The sequence below is a fragment of the Prionailurus bengalensis genome, chromosome C2 (assembly GCF_016509475.1).
Source record: "Prionailurus bengalensis isolate Pbe53 chromosome C2, Fcat_Pben_1.1_paternal_pri, whole genome shotgun sequence".
NCBI lineage: Eukaryota > Metazoa > Chordata > Mammalia > Carnivora > Felidae > Prionailurus > Prionailurus bengalensis.
In genome coordinates, this window is record NC_057350.1 from 132,397,832 (window position 1) to 132,422,603 (window position 24,772).

Below are 24,772 nucleotides of genomic sequence, written 5' to 3' on the forward strand. Positions count from 1 at the left end.
GCAATCCCATTTATCATACAGACAATGCTAAAGAAATTTCAGCTTTGTTTTTCAGACCAAATCACTTCCAATAACTGACTGACCTTCAGAGTGATGGTCACTTGGCTGCATGCCTCAGTGTGACCTGTTTCTACAGGAAGAGTTACAGGTTCCTCTTCCAGGGAACCTGGAAAGCCTGTTATGCACTGCCACTGTTGGATCACAATGGATCACTGAATTTCAACTATTTATTTCATCCTTGGAGACTGGGGATCACTTACACTAAGAAATTTTGAGTTGCCTGGCCCTGGGTCAGACTTTCAACTTCTCTTGGCCTCAGTTTCCTCCTGTATAAAATGAAGACGCTGGACTGAAATATCTGTAAGATTCCTCCCAAGCTTTTCTACTCCTTGGATATTCCATTAGAATCAGCACATATCACTACATTTTGGAATCTGAAGCAACTTACCTGGAGAGGTGCAACCGAGGACATTTTCCAAACACCTGACCAGTGCTTCAATATCACTGTCCTGTCAAAACAAGACAGATTTACTTCCATGTATGATGGAAGAATATTTACTGACATAGAAAAATGTTCTTGCTACATTTAGGCAAAACAGAACACACATACACACACACACAAAACTGGTTGCAAAATTATTTTACGATATGATCCCATTAAAATTTTTTCATTGAAGTATAATTAATGTACAGTATATTAGTTAATATACATAACTAATATATATTAGTTTCAGGTGTACAATACAATGATTCAACATTTCCATACATTACTCAGTGCTCATCAAGGTAAGTGTACTCTCGACCTCCTTTATCTGTTTCACTCATTGCCCACCCCCCTGCCCCAGCACCTCCCCTGTGGCAGCCACAGTTTTTTCTCAGTATTTAAGAGCAGGTTTTTTTTTTTTTGGTCCATTTTCTCTTTGTTGTTCATTTGTTTCTTAAATTCCATATATAAGTGAAATCATATGGTATTGGTCTTTTTCTCACTTGGCATTACACCCTCTAGGCCCATCCATGTTGTTGCAAGTGGTAAGATTTCATTTTTTATGGCAAATATTTTATTGTATAGACATACCACATCTTCTTTATCCATTCATCTATTGATGGACACTTAGGTTGCTTCCCTAACTTGGCTATAGTAAATAATGCTGTAATATACATAGGGGTGCATATATCTTTTCAAATTAGTGTTTTCATATTCTTTGGGTAAACAGTCAGTAGTGGAATTACTGAATCTTCTGGTAATTGTATTTTTAATTTTTTGAGTAACATCCATACTGTTTTCCACAGTGGCTGTACCAGTTTGCATTCCCACCAACAGTGCATGAGGGTTCCTTTTTTCCCCCCATTCTCACAACACTTGTTATTTCTTGTATTTTTTATTTTAGCTGTTCTGACAGGTGTAAAATGGTATCTCATTGCGGTTTTCATTTGCATTTTTCTGATGATTAGTGATGTTGAGCATCCTTACATGTTGGCCATTTGTATGTCTCTTGTAAAACTGTCTATTCAGGTCCTCTGCCCATTTTTAATTTGGATTGTTTGTTGTTTTAGTGTTGAGTTGTATAATTTCTTTACATATTTTGGATATTAACCCCTCATCAGATACATCATTTGGAAATATCTTCTCCCATTCAATAGGTTGCCTTTTTATTTTATTGATGGTTTCTTCCACTGTGCAAAAGCTTTTTATCTTGATGTAGAATGATCCAATTTTTTACAAGAAAAACACCTGTATGTATATGTATATCTGTATCTCAGTCTCTTCATATCAATCTATAGATCTATTCCTCTATCTCTCTGATGGGAAGAACATACACTGAAAATGTTAACAGTGGTTTTGACTATAAGGAAAGATTATGGATGATCTTTATTTTCTTCTTGGTGTGCTTAAGTATTTTCTAAATTTTCTACAATAAATAAATATTACTTATTCAATCAACAAAATAGGAAATGCTACTTAGAATGGGGAAATGGTTTTATTCAATCTATATCATATATTCAATACATCAAAAATGAAGTGAATATTTTTTTTTCCTAGTGAGTGCCTCTACCAGATCTTCTTTGGAAATGTATGGTCTTCATAGGGTCATAAATCTAAGAATTGTATTTCTCATTTGCCTTAACTCTCAGTGAGAGTCAGATACCCCCCTGAGGGCTACAGGGATCCCAGAACTGTATTTGGCAACAAATATTGTCTCTAATACAAAATAAATATCTGCCCTCTACCCAAGTGGCTAGAAATATCCACAACAGCATCATAATGATCTGGGGAAAAGGAATCACTTAATTATTTTCATATTTGTGACTATACTGAGGGAAGTTAATAATTTATGGCTCATCTGCTCCATTTCAAAACAAGCAACACATTTCATATTGGAGTAATTGTGAATTTTAGAAAAATGTACTATGGTATAATAGACTACTCTAAAATATTACATAAGTGTGTTATTTCATAATATAACAACTGGTGGGATTTGGACCACTTTTTATGAATGTGGTGAAACCCAGGATCATTTCATGTGCTGATGTATAGAAGAGGCAATGATGAAGAAGATATGTCTGGTCAATCCTGGTCAATGAGGCCAAAGCACTAACTAAAGACCTTGGTGTCCAGCCCAGGAATAGGGAGGCAGGGGATCCAGAAGAAGAAAAAACAGATCCCTTCCTTCTTCTGTACCCTTGTGGTCTCCAAACTTAACAGGGACAGCCTTGAGGCAAAGAGGAAACTGGCAGAGACATGCTCTGTCGGAGGAAAAGCAGAGCACTCATTGGCACACACAGGTGATGACACCACCCCAGTAAGCCCGGGTTCTAAGCCTTGCTGCTCTACTAAGTGTGCTGGCCTAGGCCAAGTAGTTTGACTTCTCAGGTCTTAGTTTCTGCATCTATATATGTGAGGCCAACTTGGTCCCCAGGCCAAGCTTCCGGCCAAATGCAGCCACGTGAGTGACTTCAAACAATATCACATGGAAAAGAAGAACTTTCTAGTGAGTCTAGGCAACCCACAGAGTCATGAGACAATAAATCACTGTGGTTTTTTTTTAATGTTTATTTATTTTTGAGAGAGACAGAGACAGAATGCAGATGGGTTAGGGGCAGAGAGAGAGAGGGAGACACAGAAGCAGAAGCAGGCTCCAGGCTCTGAGCTGTCAGCACAGAGCCCGATGCGGGGCTCGAACTCACGAGCTGTGAGCTCATGACCTGAGCTGAAGTTGGACGCTCAGCCGACTGAGCCACCCAGGCGCCCCAATAAATCACTGTTTTAAGCCATTAATTTTTGGAGCATTTTGTTACACAGTAAAAAGATAACTGAGATACTAGATAATCTGAGATGGCAGATCATGTACTTTACATTTTTATTTATCCAGCACCCCGCACAGTCCTGGGAACATGACCCATGCTAAATGCTCACCTGCCCAGGTCTCTTCCAGCTTCCGTGATTTGCAAGTAAGTAAAACAGAAGACTGGCATCTACTCTTTAGATCATAGTCTACCTCTAGGTGGACAGCAGGGCTCTTCCCACTCAAAATTCATCCTTACTGGGAAAGTACAGGAAAAAGCATACTACTTCTTAATTCTATGGCCTTAGTCAAGTAGGTTAACCTCTCCAAACCTCATTTTCCTTCATTTGTAAAGCGAGGAGAATAATGTCCTGTATCTCACACAGGGCTCTAATGAAAAGCGAATGAAATAATAAAAAGCCTTTAGAACAGGATATGGCTTGTTGGAAATAGTCAATGGGTGGAAGAAGAGAGTTGGGCAGAATGGGATGGGACGGGAAAGGGACAGAGACATAAAAGATTAAAAAGTCCCAATCACTGTGCCTGCCACAGAACATGGAGATTCACAATAAGTATTTGAGTTGAGTGGAAGCAACAGAAACAGCAAGAACCGGAGTCAGGTTGTAGGAAGCATCCAGATGGTTGGGACATTTCAGTTATATCTTCCTAACACAGAGGATAGGGAATCCTGTTCAAGGGTGTGGGGAGGGCAGAAATAATTCTAATTCAATTGAATGAATGAACGAATGAATACTAACTTTTACTAAGGTCTTAATATGTGCCAATGTTGCACCAACTTACATGTATTAATTTATTTAAACTCAGCTAAGTGGAGTTATTGTTCTCCCCATTTAATAACTGAGAAAACTGAGACACATACAGATTCCATAATGTGACTAGGTTCATGCAACTAATAAGAGGTAGAAAGGGTGGTGTGTCTCCAGGGCCTGAATTCTTCTTAGTCACTACGATACGCATATAGTCGAAGGCAGGGCTCCAAACCCAAGCGGAGCTTCACAATATTACTGAAGGAACCAGGGTGTAAATTCATGACAAAGACTCAAAAACAATTCCTTGCTGTTGACTGGAACTTGTGTATTTCCTCACTGTTTCATGATTTAAATTGATCTCTGCCAGAGCTAAGTGGCCTAAGAGAGCGACCACGTCAAGACAGATGCCAAATTACAGTGCCACCAGCCTTCACTCATTTCAGCCAAGGCCAGGAAGCCGACTTTCATATGCTGTGAAAATAACACAACGGTTCTTTTGCTGATGAATTTAGATGCTCTTCAAGTCTCCTTCTCCCATAACCACCAAATCCTCCCTAACAGGAAGAGGCCCTCCAGGCATGAGGAACGTCTTGTAAGATTCAGTTCTGAAAAACTGTCCCACAGATTCAAGTTCAGTCAAACACCCAGATTTTATTTTATTTTTTTCAGAAATAGATGCAGTAATTTGGCCAATGAATTAGAAACTACATCTCGGGGAAGGGGGGGGAGGTAGCTGTTTTGAAAAGGTTAAGTAAGATCTGTAATGTATGTGAGAACCAGCAACGCCTGGCCAGTGGCCCCAGAAAGAGCTATGATATCTGGGGCCACCTCTCCTTTTAAACAGTGTTTATAAAGAGATATTAAAAATAATATGTCCTCTAATAATTTACACTTGTTTTTTATTCTGGAAAATACTAGGAAATTATCCAAAGAAAATAAGTATCACCAAAGAACTCATCGCTATGAATGCAACACACACAAAAATATACACACATATCTCATCAGTGTTTTCTACACAGATCTATCTTTCAGATATTTGAAGTTATAGTGCATATGTAGAGTATACACAGAATACACAGACACCCATGCAGTTTTGTCTGGACTTTCATCCCATGCTATTAAAAATTCTTCAGAAACATAATTTTAATAGCAGCATAATATTGCACTCTAGTGCCATATCACATTTATTTACCCATGCCCCCCTCATTGGACCTCCAGGTTACTTCCACTTTCCTTTATTTTAAGTAATATTGCAGTGACTATCTTTGGACATACATCATGGCCCCATGTTTAATATTATTTCTTTAGGTTAGAAGAATTATTGAGCCAAAGACTGTAAACATTTAGAAACGGTCCTTTTTTCTCTGCTCTCACCCTTATCTTCACACTCTCATCCATCCCAAATAGAGCATTTTCTTCACAATGGGCTACTTCATCCTTTGTTTCATCCTCCTCTCATTAAAATTTGCTTTCCCTCAAGAAAAGATATGGTATATCCATTTAAAGCCAAGTTAATTGATAAGGCTCATGTGTTATCTCAGGATATTTGTGTTTCAATAAGGGATATAACCTCATATCAGAGGAATGAATTTCTAATAGCAAAAGTTTAGGCAGCAGAAAGCAAGCATGTCAAAGGAAAAAGTCAGGTGGTATCTTTACAGGGCTGTAAAAATCATACTGCACAGATTCTCATTTAAATATCAGCAAGTTCTGTCTGACTAAATAATCCAGATGATCTCCTCACCTTAGAGCTAGTCGTGGTGAACAGTTAGTACAAACACACACACACACACACACACACACACACACACACACAAGGTCACTTCATTACCAGCTGTATCCCATTCAGAAAACATTTACTGAATACTAGTTATATGCCAAATGTATACAAAGATCAGGGAGAACAGATGAGCCTTACTTAGCCCATGGTTTGAGGACATATCACCCATTTCCATAGATGGAAGGGAAGAGGGCACATGAACTGAGGCCAGGAGGGATGAGCTTGTGTCCCAGAGTATAACAGACCATCCTCTTTCAGCAGGAAATTCCATTATTTCCCGTGCAATACGTCTTCTCCACAATCAGGTGGCTGGTAGGGTCACAGAAGCCAAACCAGGAAACCAATACAAAGGCCCTTTTTTTTCTATTAAAGGAGAAAGAGCTACATATTAAAAGTAAACAAAAATCCAATAACTACACTAGCTACCCTAGCTCAAGCTACCATCACCTCTTGCCTGGACCATGCAACAACTTCCTTACTCCTTTGCTTCCACTGTGGTTTCACTTCGATCCATTTCTCTCACAAGAGCAACTACTGCGTTGCTGTGCACAGAATAAAATCTAGCCCTCTGTGCATAGGATAAATCCTATCATGGCTTTTCCATGCTCTGTGTGATCCAGCTCCTCCTGATCTTTCCAACCTCACTTCTTTCCTATTTCCCTCCTGTTCACTATGTACCGACCACATTGCTCTCTTTTCTTCAAATGCATCAAGATCGTTTGCACCTTGGGGACCTTCTCATTGGCTGAGAATGCTCTTGTGTCACATATTTAAGGGACTGCCTTTCTCATCCTTGAGGTCACAACATTCTGTCACATGCTCAGGGGTTCTCTGAGCACCTATCTGAATTATGTTTCCACCACCACAGACAGCCCTATCACGGTGCTCTGTTTGTTTTGACTCACTTTTCCAAAGAGAAAATTAATGTTCTGTTCATTATCGTGAGCTACATGAGTGCAGAACCATACCTGCTCAGAGCTGGGCACATGGGAAGCAATCCATAAACCCAGGAAGCAATCCATAAACCTTTTCCAAACATGTTGATGAAAGAAAAGCCACACCAGAACAACAGACAGAATATTCTTGTTTCTACCTCACTGCACGTTTTACTTAAATTCAGAGCTTCTCAATCCTGTGCAAACTTTGAGTGCATCTTCCCCACTGAATTCTTTTGGAGGATTTTATTCGCAGAGCTTCCTTTTGAGCCATCTGACTGTGCAGCTCGTGCTTTAACCTGTCTTTTCTTCTCGCCTCTCAGATGTCTTACCATAGGGCTATTTTCTGACTCCTTCTGAGCTGACCCCAGAGACAGATATGACCTGACAGGCTGTCCCCAAACTGGAGCTTCCTTTGGTGAAATCCTTCTCGTGAGCCTTCTGGGAAACTTCCTGTTGCTACCTTCCGAATGTCCCCAAATGAGGCATGTGGTTTCCAAAGATGACCCCACTGTGGGCCACAGCCTTGCCACCACAGGGTCCACACCACTGGGCACTGTGGGATGTGTAACTGTTAAGGGATAAAAGCCTCACATGGAGCATGTGAGTGTCAGGTTTAGAACTGCTCATCCCAAATTTAGCTTTCTGCTCACTAGTCTCTCAGGCTTTCCTCATTTCATGGTTGGTTCTTCCTGGGGCTGGCTCACTATTCTTCCCAATTCCACATTCTAGCAAGCCTCATGTTACTCATCCTACAGACCCTGTGACCCTTGAGGAACCGGAACCTTTACTCCCTGGGTCACAGATTCATCTATTGTGGCCTCAAGAAAACTATCCCTCATCAACTCAGTCTACAAAACCATCCCTGCTGCTACTGTTACGAAACATTTGCCGATATTTATCAAAGTATGAGCCAAAGAACTTTAAAATTTTTATTTAAAGTTTATTTATTTTAGACAGAGAGACACAGACAGAGACAGAGCATGAGTGGGGAATGGGCAGAGAGAGAGGGAGACACAGAATCGGAAGCAGGCTCCAGGTTCTGAGCTGTCAGCACAGAGCCTTATGTGGGGCTTGAACTAACTAACCATGAGATCATGACCTGAGCTGAAGTCAGACACCCGAATGACTGAGCCACCCACGCGCCCCTAGAACTTTTTAAAAGGAATCTATGAAAATATGTCTCAGAAATACTGTGTATGATATCTTGGAGATTCACAACTTTCATGAACATATTGAAAGCTCTGAAAAGCTCTCTAGTAAAGACTTAAAATCTTGCTTAACACAGTATTTCCCAAACCTAATTGCCCATGAAAGCTAGTTCATTCTGTGAAAGTTGCAGGAACATACTTTGGGAAATCCTCATGTGAACAAATAGATTAACAGAGCCTCCCGTGTTAGTTCATACATTCTAGGATCCCCAAGTGTCTTTACCGAATTTAGTCCTGGGACTTCTGCAAGTGTCCTGTCCTTACTCTTTTGTTCAAGTAAAATTTTCTACTACGAGAACCTCTCTTCTGTTATACATAATAAGCTCCTCTTCATTGGAGGAAAGATTGTTTAGTTATCTTTACTAATGCCTTTAATTTTTCAATTAAAGAATTTCCTTAGTTCTTTGAGATTAAAAAATAATGCCACTTTCCCACCAATGCCCTCAAATCTCTTTACTTAAAACAGTTAGCAAGAACTAGCATTTCAGCTAGTAGATATCTGCATGTAGTTATTTACATCCTGCCACTTCACATTAGAACCAGGATTCTTTAGATTCTGGAGCCACTTCTAGAAAAAGGATGGAGCACAGTTTTGCTTTTCTTCCTCTGCATAGATTAACTGAAAGGGTTTTATACTTTAACTTTACAAACATAGGTCACAGTTACCCAAAGGGTTTTAGGATTAAACTAGAAAAGTATTTCCAGAATCAGTAACTCACATTTGGTGATGGCAGACCTGTATCAAATCCTGTGTTAATTTGAGTATTAAAATTCAATGTGCTTCAATTAATTTCTCACTCTCCCCCTTTTTTAAAACTGAAGTGTAAAAAAAAGAGGTTAGAGTGGGAGAGAGCCAAAGCATAAGAGACTCTTAAAAAAACTGAGAACAAACTGAGGGTTGATGGGGGGTGGGAGGGAGGGGAGGGTGGGTGATGGGTATTGAGGAGGGCATCTGTTGGGATGAGCACTGGGTGTTGTATGGAAACCAATTTGACAATAAATTTCATATATTGGAAAAAAACTGAAGTGTAGTAGACATACAATATTATATTCGTTTCAAGTGTACAACATAGTGATTCAACATTTATATACATTACAAAGTGATCACCACAGTAAACTAGCTACCATCTCACTCTCCTTTTAATTGCTGACCTGTGGAGAACAGCCTAAAAGGGGCAATGGGAAAACAATTAACAGGAAACTGTTGCACGGGGCAATTTCTACCTCACACTTGTGATAGAGAGGCTTTCCAATCTTGTTTTGTATTCTTAGCAAATGGAGCTCTTGGCCTATCAGCTTTGGAGATGAGGTCTGCAAACATTTGTGGCTGACTGTTCTCAGAGTTAACGTCATTAAAGCAGCCAATGAGTGTCTGGGAAGCAACTAGCTGTTCTGTTTTTATTCAGTAGATACATAGTCCTCTTACCTGATGATTCTCAAATTTCACTGTGTGTAGGAATCATCCAGGGATCTGGTTAAGAATGTAGAATCTGATTCAGTAGGTCCGGTGTAGGGCTGAGATTATGCATTTTAACAAGCTCTCAGTAGTTGCTGATGCTGCTGGTCCACGGACCACAATTTCAAGAGCAAGCTTTAACCAACATGAATGTTATGGACATTGAGTTCAGGTAGACTTCTGTAATGAGCGGGCCACGAGGATTGTTCTAGAAAGGTCTATCTGCCTCAGAGAATTCTCTTTTATTCAATTAGTGTGAATGTTACTTTAAGCTGGGAAGAAATGCCATGAGCACCTATTTTGCTAACTCAAGACTTTCTGACTACAGCGCCATTGACATGTTGGGCTTGGTAATTCCTTGTGTGGGGGACCCTGGTGTGCACTTAGGGTGTTTAGCAGTATCCCTGTCCTCCACCCACTACTAGTACCCTCCCTCATCCCAGGTTGTGACAATTAAACACACCATTAGACATTTCCAAATATCCCCTGGAGGGCAAAACCCCACTGTGCTTACATGGAATCACGTGGCATCATGTTTGTTGTGTTCTATTCCAGAGTAGCTGCGTTTATACTTTTAATTGACCACAATGTAGATGTAGCTCACAACTCTAAAGTCATCTCCATGAGGGAGAACTATTTAAGTACTAAGACTAAGACATTTCACCTTCCCTGCATGGCTGCAAGAACATGATGCCTTTTCTTTCCTGACATTTAGGATAGTGGGATGTGTGTGTCCAAACATATATGTATATATATATATGTATATGCGGGGGGGGGGGGGTATAACCATAGAACTTACATTGAAACCACAGATATTAATATATTAGACACATTATAATATATGTTTAAAACAGTAGCAAAATCTCCCCCTTTACTCTTATTTTCATTCAAGAAATACGTGCGGAACTTTGGTGTGGAAAGTATGGTACTAGATATTTTCATGATGAATTAGAGAGTGGCAAAACTCAAAAGAATCACTGAAGTGCTCAGTGTCAGACACTTTAATATTTTGACTCTTGCATACACTGGAAATTAAAAGTTAATTTAACTTTTTAAATTTATTTTTGAGAGAGAGAGAGACAGAGTGCAAGCAGGGAAGGGGCAGAGAGAAGGAGACACAGAATCCAAAGCAGGCTCCAGGCTCTGAGCTGTCAGCATAGAGCCCGACACAGGTCTCAAACTCACGAACTGTGAGATCATAACCTGAGCCGAGGTCAGATGCTTAACCAACTGAGCCACCCAGACGTCCCCAAAAGTTCATTTAAATGTTAGCTTTGAGTTAACACTTTTTTAATGTTCTGAAACCTTTCTTTGGGCTGTAAAAAAATAAAACAAAACAAAACAAAACAAAACACCCTATCATTGTCAACCACTTGTTGTTTCCCTAGTCAACTTACTATTGATATAATTGATATAATTGATAAAATTAGAGAAGTATGACTCCTGGAAAACATAACAATCTCCCAACCATAAAGAATTCAGTGGTGTAGAAAAAGCAGTTTTCCTTTACAGGAAGAAGACTTTCTATGAGCATTATTTTGTTGGGATCTAATACTCTGGTAGATGCAATGGACCAAATTCTTAATAACATTTGCATATGGATACTCAATAACAGGACAAGGTAGTCAAAACATAGTTACAAGGTATATATCAAACCAGAACTACAGGGCATCTTACATTTTCATAATTAGTGCTAGAGGAAAGCCCCAGATACTGTCAGCTGTGCATATCACAAGCATTGCTTTGTTCCTTGAAATTCAAACTTTTACTTGAAAGTTGACAAGAAGCTGTTTTGAAAAATATAATCCAATAACTACACCACCATATTTCTATGCCAATATTCTTGCTAGAAAAAGAAAAAGAATCTTAATTTAGCATCTATATTACCTAGGACAGTTTCAGCTACAACTAATGAAAAACCTACATAAACTGGCTTAAACAAAGAGCACAAGTATGTTACTTTCCATGCATTCGCAGACCCCCTCTTCCCCAAGAAAATATATCCTCACGCTTTTTGGCCACAATGGATTGCATATTCATCTTAAACCAATCCCTCTCAAGTGGAGTCTGATCCCAGTGGCCAGACTGGGTGGAATGAAGCAGGACTTAGGATTTACCTAAAATCCTTTAGCCACTGGCACAAAGCTGAGGCTCTACAGAATGGACCAAGGGAGAGGGGCACAGCCTAGTGGTTAAGAGAGCATGGACTCTGAAACAAGCCTGCCTGAGTTTAAATATGGCCTTGCCATTTGCCAGTCTTGTGTCTTGAGCAAATTACTTAACCTATCCATGCCTCCATTTCCCCATCTGTAAAATGGGTTGTTGGGAGGATTAAATGTTAGCATCTGTAAAATGCATAGATCCATGCCTGGCACATATTAATTGTAATATGTGTTTGTTAAACAAAATGCTCAAAAATGTTTTTTTGGTACACAGCCAATATGGCTCAGCATCTTGGAGTGAACCAGCTTAACTTCCTGGTCAAATTGTTGGAATGGATAATGCAGTTGAAGAAATCTCTTTCTGAAGCAATTTGCTTCTCAAGCTATCGTGGATAGTCACTTATTCCCCTGAGGGAACAAAGCAATAAGAACCCCCTCACAGAGAGTCCTAGGCCCATGAGGTTTGTTGTCCAAAGTCTAAGGACATTTGATCTTTATCTGGATGAAGAAGACACTGCAGAGGAAGGAGCCCAAAGAGAGGAAGGCAGAGACATAAAGACACTGTGTCCTTCACTCTGCCACTCCCCACCCCACCACCATGAATGTCTTCCTCTCATTAAGTGAGAGAAAAAGAATTGCAAGTTGGCTAAAAAGAAACAAAGCACTTATTTAAAAGAAGTGTTACAGGGAGAGAGCCAAAGCATAAGATACTCTTAAAAACTGAGAACAAACTGAGGGTTGATGGGGGTGGGAGGGAGGGGAGGGTGGGTGATAGGTATTGAGGAGGGCACCTTTTGGGATGAGCACTGGGTGTTGTATGGAAACCAATTTGACAATAAATTTCATATATTGGAAAAAAAATAAGTGTTACACAAGTCTGGAACTTGAGCAGTTGAAGAAGAGAGGCGTTAGTTACAAAGTTAGGTAAATGAAAACAATTTACACAGTTCTCTTTGAAGCTGAAGATAGATAGATCGATCAATCGGATCTAGCAGTTGTATCAGTAAAATGGAAACAAGTTCACAATGTTGTGCCCTTCTTGGAATGAATTCTGAATGAGTGAATGAATGAACAAATGAATGAATGAAAGGCAACTAGCTGTCAGAAGATCGTATTTTGGGATAAGGGCTCAGTTTGGGCACCGGGAGCCCTGAGCAATTGTATATCTATCTTTAGGCATTCTCAAGAACGTCCCAGAGGGTTCTTGGTCTGCGCCTACACCTTGTGGTGGCGAAAACTCCACCATCTGTCGGCATCTAGCACCGTCAGCCCTCTGCCAGCAGGTGGGCTATGCTGACTCCCCAAGGCATATCCAGAGAAGGCTCAGCAGATAGCAGCACAGACATGAACAGTTTCACAGCTGTGAAGTGTCTTATGTCTCCAGGGGCTGAAGGCTGCCCAGGATAAATGGGAATGGATACCTACATGGTGTGCGGCCAGGCCCGACACCATTTCTGTCAGGGGAACGATCCGAAACAGAGCTCTATAAATGGATGTACAAAGTGGCCATAACCTTCCCTTACAGCTCCAGCCACAGAGGGGAGCTTGGCCTCATCTCACTCAGACCCTAGGGCACATCCTCCCACTCAAGGGTCCCTATGTCAGCGGCTGTGAGGGTGTGAAGGGGCTGGTTTCTTTTACCTCTTGGTCACCTCTTGTCAGTCATTCCACAGGGTGAAACTAAACCAGACAGAACCCCTTTGCCCACTCATACTCAGTCATTCCGGACTCATTTTTTCCCTAAGACACCTCATTTGAGTGTACCCGGGACTTCCCCAAAGCTGCAAAGTCATGCCCGGGCCACAGACTGCCGAAGAAGCAGCCTTGAGACAGGCTGACTTACAAGTGTCATTATATATGTATGAATATCACAATTCTGTTGTAGTTTTTTGGGGGGGGGTAGTTTTTCTTGTCTTGATGACTTTGTTGATGATGTATTATTTTTATCAAGGTAAGGTTTGCATGCAGGGAAATGCCCAGATCTCAAGTGTACTATTGGCTAAGTTTTAGAAAATGTATACACTCGTGTAGCCACCACCCCAAATAAGATAAAGAACACCTCTGTCATTCCTGGAATTTCCCTCATGCCGCCTTCCAGCCAACCCCCAACCTTCCACTGCTACTGTTGTGCTGATTTCCACTGCCATCGATTCATTTTAAGACTTTACTGGGGTGCCTGGGTGGCTCGGTCAGTTAAGTGTCCGACTCTTGATTTCGGAGCAGGTCATGATCTCACAGTTCTTGGGACTGAGCCCCATGTTGGGCTCTGCACTGACGGCATGAAGCCTGCTTGGGATCCTCTGATCCTCTCTGCCCCTTCTCTGTTCATGCTCTCTCTCTCTCAAAGTAAATAAATAAACTTGAAAAAAAAAAAGACTTTACTTCAGTTGCCCTTCATTGGATTGGCCTTGCACTTAAAATAAAATCCACTCTCCTCACAAGACCTTCATGATGTAGCTACTGTTAGCCTGACCTCTCCAACTAACATCGATCTTCTTGCTCGCTATGAAATTTCTCAAACTTGTCAAGCCCTTTCATGACCCTGGGCCTTCCTACATACCCTTCCTCCTCTCTGAGACTGTCCCAGATCTGTTCCCTTACATTGAGGGGCTGGCTTTTTCTGTCCTTCAGGTCACAGCTGGAAAGTCCATTCTAGAAATTCTACTTGACACCCCCCCTCAGTGGGCATCCCCGTCCTTCCCCCCAGAGCCCATTTACTCCATCATTTCCACTTCTTCCTTTCCTCATTGCCCCAGCTGTATGCATGCTGGCTTGCTGGCTACCTGTATCACTAGACCGTCCACTAGCAGGCATTCACTCATCCATTGACTCCACAACATCTGCTCAGTATTTGCTCCGTGCCAAACGCTGTTCAAGGTGCTGGGAATGCAGCAGTGATACAAACAGAATCTTTGCCCTACTAGCTTCCATTCTAGTGGGGGAAAGAGGCCATAAATGAATAAGCAAATAAACAGTTGTAGGTCAGATGATGAAAAGACCTATGGAGGACAAGAAAGCAGGGAAAGGGCAGGACTTCTCAGGCCAGCAAGTACTATTTTCTATAAGTAGTCTGAGTTCTCCCCAATATGATGACATAGAAACACAGACTTGAAGGTAGAGAGGGAGCAAAATAATTTATGTATCTGGGGCAGGGGGGCATTCTAGGCTTTCAACGGCAGAAACATGCTTGGTGTGTTCCAGAAACAGGAAAGAGGCTAATATGACTGAAGGGGGATGGGTGAGAGTGATTCTCCCAGTGATGGAAAGGAGAGGCTCTTCCATGGGCAATGACGGATGCTGCAAGGTCATTTTGAACAGACTGTGCCTTTTACTTTGAGTGAAGTATGGGGTGGAGAGAAGGAGGGTTACTGGGAGGTCAGTTAGAAGCTATTGCAATCATACACTGGGGAGGTGATGGTGGCTCTGGCCAGCAGAAGTAGAGGTGATCATATTCTAAACATTGAGCCAGCAGGGTTTGCTTCTGGACTGGATGTGGAATTTGAGTGAAAGGACATGAGTCAAGGCTGACTCAGGAGGAGCCGATCTGGACTGGGGCTGGGGTACATTAGCTCACTTTGGGACGTGCTTAGTTCAGGGTGTCTATTAGAAGTCCACATGATACCTAACCCCATTCCCAGGAACACCAGGTATGTGAATGTGGAGTTGTGGGGAGACAAAACTCAAGGATGGAAGACACATCTGGGAGCTGACAGACAGCCTGTGGGTACTCTGTAAATACACAGCACTGAGTGGGATGTCCATGAAGGTGGCATTGTGTCTCTTTTGTTCATTGCCTCATACCCAGTGCCTAGAACACTCAGGCGTGCGATGTGTAAATGAATGATCCAAGCAACAACCCACCCGCGTTCTTTCCTGCGAGTTGCTTTACTAAGCTACTGTCTACTCTCTTACAAACTATATCCACCATATCCTGAAAAATGTCACTAAGTTATGGACACCGAAACACCTCAAGGTGACCTTATCCATTTTCTGCACACTCAGATGTACCTTTCACATCTTGCTTTCATCTCATTAGAAGGCAAGCCCTCGCTTATTTGCATTCATAATTCATAGGAAGACAGAGGGTGCCATTTAGTACAAAGCCATAGGACAGAGCGGATGGCACCTTCATGGAGCCTGCCCTGGAATCTGGAAGCTGACGTCTTCACTCCTATCTCACTACCAATGGTCGCCTTCTGTCAAGGATAAAAGGTCTCCAAGTGTGTGTAGTGAAGAGAGCACAGAGCCACATCTGCAAAACTCAAACTGCAAACAAGCCCCTCTGGCTCCTGTAACACTAACCACCTCTGTCACTGAATTCGGAGTCACCGAAACGTGACTGTCAATGTGTCCGCATTTCACTGCTAATGCCTTGTTTACTCTGCATTATTAAAACCTTCTCACTGCAGCTGTCTTGTATTAATGCCCAGGTTCGCAGCAAGTTGGTACCTGTGGGGTTACATTCGGGTCACAGACATTCATAAGTATCCAATACAGGACTCTTAAGACATTTTGGATTCTAGTTTGGAAATGTAAAGGATGGAGAGAAGAGAAGAGAAGAGAAGAGAAAGTAGGGCCATTGGAGTGGCATCACGGTGCCCAGCCAGAAACTTGGGCGATGAATTTTTCAGGAGCCAGGGAGGCTGGTACCTTTGCTGTGATCCATTTCTCGAGAGGCAGCAGGTGTAGAGGGGCCTGCCCCCAGTCCACCCACTCCCTCCCAACAGCTCACTTGTTCTCAATGAACTGTTTTTCTCTTTTCACGCCACATGCCCAATAGTCTAGGGAAGAAAGTCCTGCAATTTAAGGAACATTTATTGGTTCATGTTGCAAAAGGTAGCCCTTGCAACACATAGTTCTTTATTGCAGGTTAGTTACGATTTTTGACTCCAGTTCTAGCTTTATTCCTACATAAACCTCACAGAGTAAGTGGAAAACTTGGCCCTCTGTTTCCAACATGATTTAAAATCACCTGGTCATGTGTTCACACCTTTTGGAACTGTCCCTTATGTCCCAGGTGTCTTTTTTTCCTCTCCTTTACTAACTTCTACATCCAGTTCTATATGCAGCTCAAATGTCTAGTTGACAAGGAATATTTGCTGGTTTGAATTCCAGCTCTGTCAATAGACTGGGTGACCTAGGTCAAATTAGTTATTCTTTCTTCCTGTTTCACCCTCAGTTGTAAGGTGAGATGGAAGATGTTCATTCCATAATGTGTGTGTGACTATAAAATGGGATAAGGCACGTATAAGACTCAGCACGGCACCAGACATGCTGCTAGGCTGGCTCCGATTTATTAAGAATGATTGTTGTTTTCTCTGGCATGGTGTGGACCCATGAGCTTCCAGATTAGCAGGTTACATAGAAAGGACAGTCCCTCTGACAACGTCTCAGATGTGTCACACTCCTTTCCTCCTAGACTACACACCATGAAACGGTGTTCACTCTCTCTTCCCAGATGAATAAAATATTCAGAAAATAAGATTAAACTTCTCTGTATAATTCAATCACAAGGATGGGCTCCTTGCTTGCAAGGGCTGTTTCGGAGGAACTTCCTATTCTTTGCAGACTCTCTTATACCCTGTATGGTTAGGGCACCTGAGGTCAGATGATAGCTATGGACACAGGAATTGGTGTTGGCACAGTGGGTGGGGGTTTGCTGGAGAGGAAAGCCCCAAAGGTGCCATTCCGAGTAGGCTTACCAGCTCTGTAAAACCCAGATTACACCACTCCACCACACTCACCCCCAGCTCCAGGAGCAGCACGGCAGAGCACGGTGTGGGTTACTACTGTCCCCTTGCTCTCCCAGCTGCTGTGGACCTCTGCTCAGCCGCCAACAAGGAGGTGGTGGAGGCTAGCGGGGGCTCCCACCACCGATGCTGAAAGGAGTGCACAGACTCATTACACTCCTGCTCAGTGTGGCTTTGTCTTTATCCACCCTATCGCCTTCCTTCTTCTTCCTCCATTCTTTGGGATTGGGGCAAAAAGTGTAGGTGTGATCCTCAACACGACAGTGGATCTAATGTAAAAGGTTAGGGACTGAAGGCCTTCTGCAAAGCTATGTCCCAGAGCAAGGTGTTGTTGGTCCTTGTCTGACCAGCAATGAACTATGCTTTATCCTGGACAAGAAATGGTAGAGAGGGGAGGGACAGCAGCTATGATGGAAATGAGAGCTGGAATAGGGGCAGGGGTGGAAACTGTCCCATCAAAGTCCACTAACACCTCAGCAAGGGTGGCTGCTTTATAGCCTGGGACATGGGCCAGGAGGATGCTGATGGAGAGATGACTAAATAGTGGGGCTAGCTGTTTCTTAGAACTGATGCCATCTAAGGTCAATTCAAGACCAAAACTGTTTCCTCCCACCCATGAAGGTAAATTAATCAAGGCATGCAAAACAGCAGTGAAATCAGCCCTACAGTCTGGACTCAAGAGCTCTGGCATCTTCTATTAAAACAAACAAACAAGAAGATAGGAGGAGGAGAGAGATCTGTATCCCACAACAGATTTGGGAGGCAGGCTCCTTTTTGGTTTCAATTTTCACAATTCAACACTTTTCTTAGAATCAGTATCAATTTTCCTTTGTGCACAGCTCAGTAATTCTGTTTGGTAAAACAGGTCAGATATGCAGTGGCCCCTCAGCTATTCCCTCGCCTCCATGATGATGTTCATTCAATCATCACGGAAGAGGGATTATATTGCTATAACTAAATTGTTGTGCCAGGAGAAAACTGTATAAGGGAGTGGCTTAACAATGTGTCAGCCTGGGCAGCTCTCTTGCTAACTGTGTGGCCTTGGAGAAGTTACTTCGCTTCTCTATGCCTCAGTTTCCCCTTGTGCAGAGTGAGGATCTCACAGCAGTCTCATCTTTCAAGGGACATGAGTTTTTTGTTTGTTTAAATTTTTTTAATGTTTACTTTTGAGACAGAGAAAGACCATGAGTGGGGTTAGGGGAGAGAGAGAGGGAGACACAGGATCTGAAGGAGGGTCCAGGCTCTGGGCTGTTAGCACAGAGCCCGATGCGGAGCTCGAATTCACAAGGAGTGAGATCATGGCCTGAGCTGAAGTCAGACGCTTAACTGACCGAGCCACCCAGACGCCCCTCAGGGAACATGAGTTTTAAAGTCAGTGCTTAATATGGTAATGAATTACTGACAAAATGTGCTGTTTCTTTTAGAGCACCAAATGAAATAGTTGAGCTGCACTTAGGAACTGCAGATTATGAAGAACAGTAGTTTTAAATACTGTGAGTCTAGGACAATAATTCAAAGCACCAAGATGTTTTCCATCTGATACACACGGGCCCTGAGAGGCAGTGGGAGAGTGGATTTATAGCTCTCAGCTCTCTTTCTCCATCGGGGACACCCACTTTTTGGTTCAAATGTCAGGCAGAACTGCCTGAAATCACTAAGGCACACTCTCTTCCTTTCTCTCACCCTCCCTGTTTCCTCACCCTCACCTTCTCACTTTCACCTTTTCTTGAATTCCAGCCAGTTTGATGTAGTTGCACTACAACGCATGCATCAGAGGGCCTTTGCGAGAAGTGGCTGTGACAGTGGGGGGTGGGATGGGGGCAGCATTTCCATTTCTCTTCAAGAGCCAGCCTGCTGACAGTGAAGCTGTGGAGTCAGCTGACCACCCCCGGCCACTGCCCCTCAGGATCCACTCTTGCTCGGCAGCTCCCAGCCCGTTCGAGCTTGGGGATACCAGAGGCAGGCCATTCCTGCCCGGTTTGGTTTCCTCTGATGGGCAGGGCAGTCTCTGCTCTGGGGCTCTCCTATCAATTGCCCTGCACGCTGACAATGCCATCTAGTCCTTCTTTCCCTTCCATCCTTACCCTCAAAGATGCAGACCAGCATTGTGGTTTGAGGCTCTCCCCAATTCTGTCTTGTCATCCACTTCCCAGAGGACCTGACCTGACACAACGTATAACGTACAGGGCATAGAATAAAGGTTCTAGAGATGTTAGGTGTTAGTGTTATAATACCAATTGGATTTGATAAAACTAATAACTTCACTAACAGAAGACACTTGTAGAGGCACATATTCTCATGATGACCTGATCCAAGAGTCCTCAGTAGACTCTTAGGCCTTGCCTAGCCTGTATCCATTTCTCTGCCCCTGTGGCACTATTCCAAGAAGAACATTCTGCTCTTTCTAATGCTTCACTGTGTGGAGAGAATTTCAAAACCGCTAGAGGATTTGGTGAAAGCTACAGAATTAGCTGGAAAAATGGGCCTCCACAGCCCTTCGTCTTGGCAAGAACAAACACTGTGGTCCTAAGAGCCTTCTTAAAACAAGTATTGATGAAAGCTACCTTCATTAAACAACAGAGCCTTTCCCAGGGGAGTTCTGTGTGAAGTCATTATGGTCTACCTAGCATGTGGATTCCTGGTGCACAGGGGACATTGATTAGTCTTACCGAGGGAAATGATGGTCAAGGCAGCAAGGGAAACACATAAGGTCTCTGAACACACCCATCAATCTGCAGCCCTAAAGCATGTCCATTAGAGCAAAACCCTTTTCAGTGACAGGTTCCACAAATACTGTTGAAAACCCTGTGATGATGACAGCTATAAACTCCGTTCTCCTGAGACCTATGAGGCTGGTTCTGATTCAGCGACCACAGACTTCACAGAGCAGCTATCAACGGCATGATAATGGTTTGTGATAAAGGTGCTGTTGATGTTCTGCTGAAAGCAGCAGAGAAGCAACTGACGATCAACAGCAATTAGGTGCTTAATAAAACTGCTTTGGAGATGCTGCTGCTTAAAAAGATTGTCATGGGTGGCGCAAGGGACTCAGCAATCAATCCCAATGAAGCCCATGCCTATCTTTCTTTTTGAAAGCACTTCTTCCATCAAACACAAACTGTGAGGCTTTTGCTGCCTCCGAAGGAAGGAAAATCAACTTTGATCTGATTAGTCACATAAAAGCCTTGGGCACAATAATCACCTAGGCAGACCCTGGACACACTTGAGTCAAGGGTGAGACCGGGGAGAGGGCAGAAGAGGAAAATCCCAGCGAGGCCTGCAGGTTTCACCCAGTCTACACAGCCAACGGTGACTGGGTTTCGGCATGGACTTCTGTAACTATAATTTGTGTGTTGCTAATAAAATAACCTAGAAAGGGCAGAGGAGACAGCCATCACAACCCTACACTCACCACCTTTCAGGAGGGGGAAATTATTTCAAACTACTAGGCAAAACAAAAGGGATTGTAGTTACCTATCTCTAATTCTAGGTTGATACACCTTTTGTACCAGAAAAAAATACTGGCTTGAGGACATGACAGACTTGGGCCTGTGCCTGGTTCTGAGCCTTCCCTAGCTGTGTGGCCATGGGCAAGTTGCTTCTCTTGGAGACTCGGTTTCCTCATCTGGAAAGCAGAAATAAGAATAACTACCTGACAGGGTTTTGTGAGACAAAATACCAACATATATGTGAGAGGCCTCAGCATCTTGTCCTTATAGATTTAAAATCAATTCACAAAGCTTAGCCTGTATCTGTTTCTCTACCCCTGTGGTATCATTCCAAGAAGATCATTCTGCTTTTTCTAATGCTTCACCGTGTGGAGAGAATTTCAACTATCATATCACATGTGACAGATGTGCAGCCCAGAGAGCAAAACTGCTGGCCTATATTTATCATTAGCCTTAAGAAATAAAAAGAAGGGATTTTTTTTTAAATATTACAGTTGTAAAATCTCACTCTAACATTAAACAGTTTTGGAAATATCATTAAAAAAACACAAGATGGCTGGGTAACTTCATCATAATAATAGCTAATATCTCATTATTAATTACTTCATTATTACTTCAATATAGACACTATTTTAAGTAATCTATATCGATTGCTTCATTTAACTCCCAAACTACTCTATGCGGTAGGAACCATTCGTCTCTCTCTCCCACCTTACAGATTAGAAAACTGAGGCACGGTGAAATTTTGTTTGCACAAGGTCACGCAACCTGTAGGTTAACAAAGGCTAGTCTCATCTACAGGCACTTTGATTTCCAACCCTGTGTTCCCACAATTATGCCAAAGATGGGACTTCTAGAGTGGCTACTAAAGTTCTATTTCCTGACCTGGGTGGTGTTTGCTGTGCATTTTATTCATGTGATCTTCTGAATCAGTTTTATACTATTAAAAAAGCATTTTAAAGTAATAATACTAGTAGCTAAAATTTTGCCACTCAATGCTCTGGGCAAAAATGGATGTGTTTTGCAACCATAGGCACAGAATTATGGTTCTATAATATTGTAACATTTGTCTCTCAGGGCACCTGGCTGGCTCCGTAGGAAGAGTATGCAGCTCTTGATCTCAGGGTCATCAGTTCGAGCCCCATGTCAGGTGCAGATATTACTTACATAAATAAAACTTAAAAAAATATATTTGCCTCAGTTGCTTAGGACAGTGGCACAGAAGAACATGGAAATTGAATTTTCATTTTGTGGTCTTAGGTGCTACTTGGTCACCAGAGTCCATTGGAAATGGGGAAATAGTATAAGGAGAGTAATTTTTATTTTGACATGCTGAATCTCTGTCTGCCTTGACTATATTTTTCTCAACATTCATTTGCTTGTCTTTTCATGTATTTGTTCTTAATTTCTCTTGCTCATACTTTCTCTTTCTCCTTCTCTTTCTCTCATCCCTTTCTCTTCTTAACCTCAGATCCACACCCTTCTGGTTCCCTTCTCCGTGCCTCTCTCTCCTTTTCTTTTCTTTTCTTTTTTAATGTTTATTTATTTTAGAGAGAGAGACAGAGACAGAATGTGAGTGGGGGAGGGGCAGAGAGAGAGAAAGACAGAATCTGAATCGGGCTCCAGGCTCTGAGCTATCAGCACAGAGACTGATGCGGGGCTTGAACCCACCAAAGTCAGACTTAACTGACCTGAGCCAGAGTCGGACTTAACTGACTGAACCACACAGGTGCTCCCTTTTTTTTTTAATACATAAATCATTTCTTGTTGGTCTTATTTATTGAATATTATGATGGATTTCTTAGTCTTCATTAAAAAGTGTTGAATAGATTATATACAAACTTCAATTAATCTTGCTGACTTAAGTTTCCATTGACACATGTACTCCCTGATTGACTTCTATTTCAGTAGCTTAATGGTTCCCAGTTATTAAAAACCTTTTGTACCTTAAGAAAGCTTAGGACTGGAAAGGTTAACATGTTATGGCCTAAGAAGAAAATAAAGTATATGAGCATAAGTTGCCCAAAGTAATCCGCTTTCTCGTCACATACTTCTTGCTTTTCACTCTCTTGTAGACACCCAACAGAGAAATCACATGCCAGGGATGTTTCTTAGCCTATGATGCAATGGAGCTTAGTCTTGCCCATTAAGGAGATCTGTGAACACTGAGAGACTCCAGCACTTTATGTAAGGATGGGCCCACAAAGGCTGGGAGTGGCCAGAAAGATCATCCCCTGAGCCAAGGATCTCTGGGCCTCAACTCCAGAACTAATTTGTGTGCTAGGACATGACTCAAAAATCTTATAACCAGGCAGAAAAGTATGCATGTGTGTGTGTGTGTGTGTGTGTGTGTATATATAAATTTATATATACATAAATATATATATATATATATATATACTTATTTTTTTAATGTTCATTTATTTTTGGGAGAGAGGGAGAGAAAGAGCCTGAGCAAGGGAAGGACAGAGAGAGGGAGACACAGAATCCAAAGCAGGCTCCAGGCTCAGACCTGTCAGCACAGAGCCCAATGTGAGGCTTGAACCCATGAGCTGTGAGATCATGACCTAAGCCAAAGAAAAGTTGCCCCCAGAAGAGTATATTTAAAAAAATCCCCTTCTCTCTGCTAAAGAGACACTTGCATTCTTTATTCAACAGCTGTATATAGGGTGCTCCTCAGTGTAGTACATATCATCTTCCCACCTGCTTAAGTACTGGGTACTCTAGCCCTTCCCTAATCAACATGGTCCACAGCAGATTCTAAGAATTCCATGGGGCCCTGCCTTCCCCTGAACCTTGGAAATAAAGACCCATCACATGGCACCTTTGTAACAAATCCCAGTCCCCATCTCCCACTTCAGGTTCTAAGACTTCCTGGACCCTCTGGGAAGTCACAGCCTGATCAGTACCTTGGACAGTTCCACTATAAACACTGGGGAGCAGCATATACCTGTTGGATTGTTCTGTAAGCAGGCTGGGGTCCTTCATCCTTAACCTCTTCCTCCGGTCCTGAGAACACTATTTCTTCTTCCTCCTCCTCACTTTCTTCAGAACAGGAATCAAATGCATCAGCATAATATTCTTCAGCCACAAGAGGGTCTTCTGGGATGTCTGAAATAAAGAATAAACAGCAATCAAGTCCTACCAGTCATTAAAATTGTAACAAATCTAGGATCTCCTATATTTTCCCAGAGATGTATATTATGTTTGTGCTGATAAAGCTCTCAGGAGGGTAGAGCTGAATCTTAGCTTCCTGAAAGTATCTGGTTGAATGTAATAAATACTCAGCAAAATTAAACCCGTAAAGGAAAGGAGGAATGACTCTACCAGCAACCATATTTTGAAGGTGGAAGAATAAAGCCATGAAACAAGAAGAAATGATCTCTTGAAGGCATAAATCTTTATTACAAAGGAGGGGATGTAGGAGCAGAAGCAGGATGAGATGCCTTGCCTGCAGGGCTCTCTTACACACCCACACAAAACTTCTGCAGAGGCAGCTGGAGTAGAACTATGACAGCACTCTTCCTGGGAATTTCTTTTTTAAAGAATAAGTGGTGAGACCAGGTAAGATGCATAGGATATACAGGAATGGCATTTTGGCAAGCTGGGGAAAACATTACGGTTCTTTTTTAATAGGCTATGAAGGCTTTTGAAATGGCGTTCACTCTGGGACCCTGCTTAACTTACATCTATATGTGGCATTTATTGTTTTTAAAAAGGAAGGATCACTCACTTAAGTTGATGCCAAGAAGTGACTACCTAAGTTACATGATGAAATGTTATTACTAACTAAAAATATAATCGGTGTTTATAATGGTTTTCAACCAAGAAAGGCCAAGACTGGATCACAAAAAAACATAGCGATATCAACTCCAATTTAGTAATGATGGCCTAGAAATAGGGAAATGTGCTCGGGGAAAGGAGCAAATTACAGAGTGACACCCCACCATATTAAAACCATGGGCATTTTAGGCT

The 24,772-nt window shown here is 42.1% G+C and overlaps 1 protein-coding gene across 3 annotated transcripts in view; it reads right to left on the reverse strand.

The window, feature by feature from the left end:
* Positions 1–24,772, reverse strand: part of NEK11 (NIMA related kinase 11) — a 275,516-nt gene that overhangs the window by 86,520 nt on the left and 164,224 nt on the right. For 2 of the 3 annotated variants that reach the window (XM_043595419.1, XM_043595417.1), the window contains 2 exons: positions 23,748–23,908; positions 449–509 (listed from right to left, as the gene is read on the reverse strand). In XM_043595419.1, the coding sequence (XP_043451354.1) occupies positions 449–509; positions 23,748–23,908 (222 nt within the window). Of the gene's footprint in view, positions 1–448; positions 510–4,936; positions 6,198–23,747; positions 23,909–24,772 lie in introns of those variants that run through there. The other variant, XM_043595420.1, reaches the window with a different exon arrangement.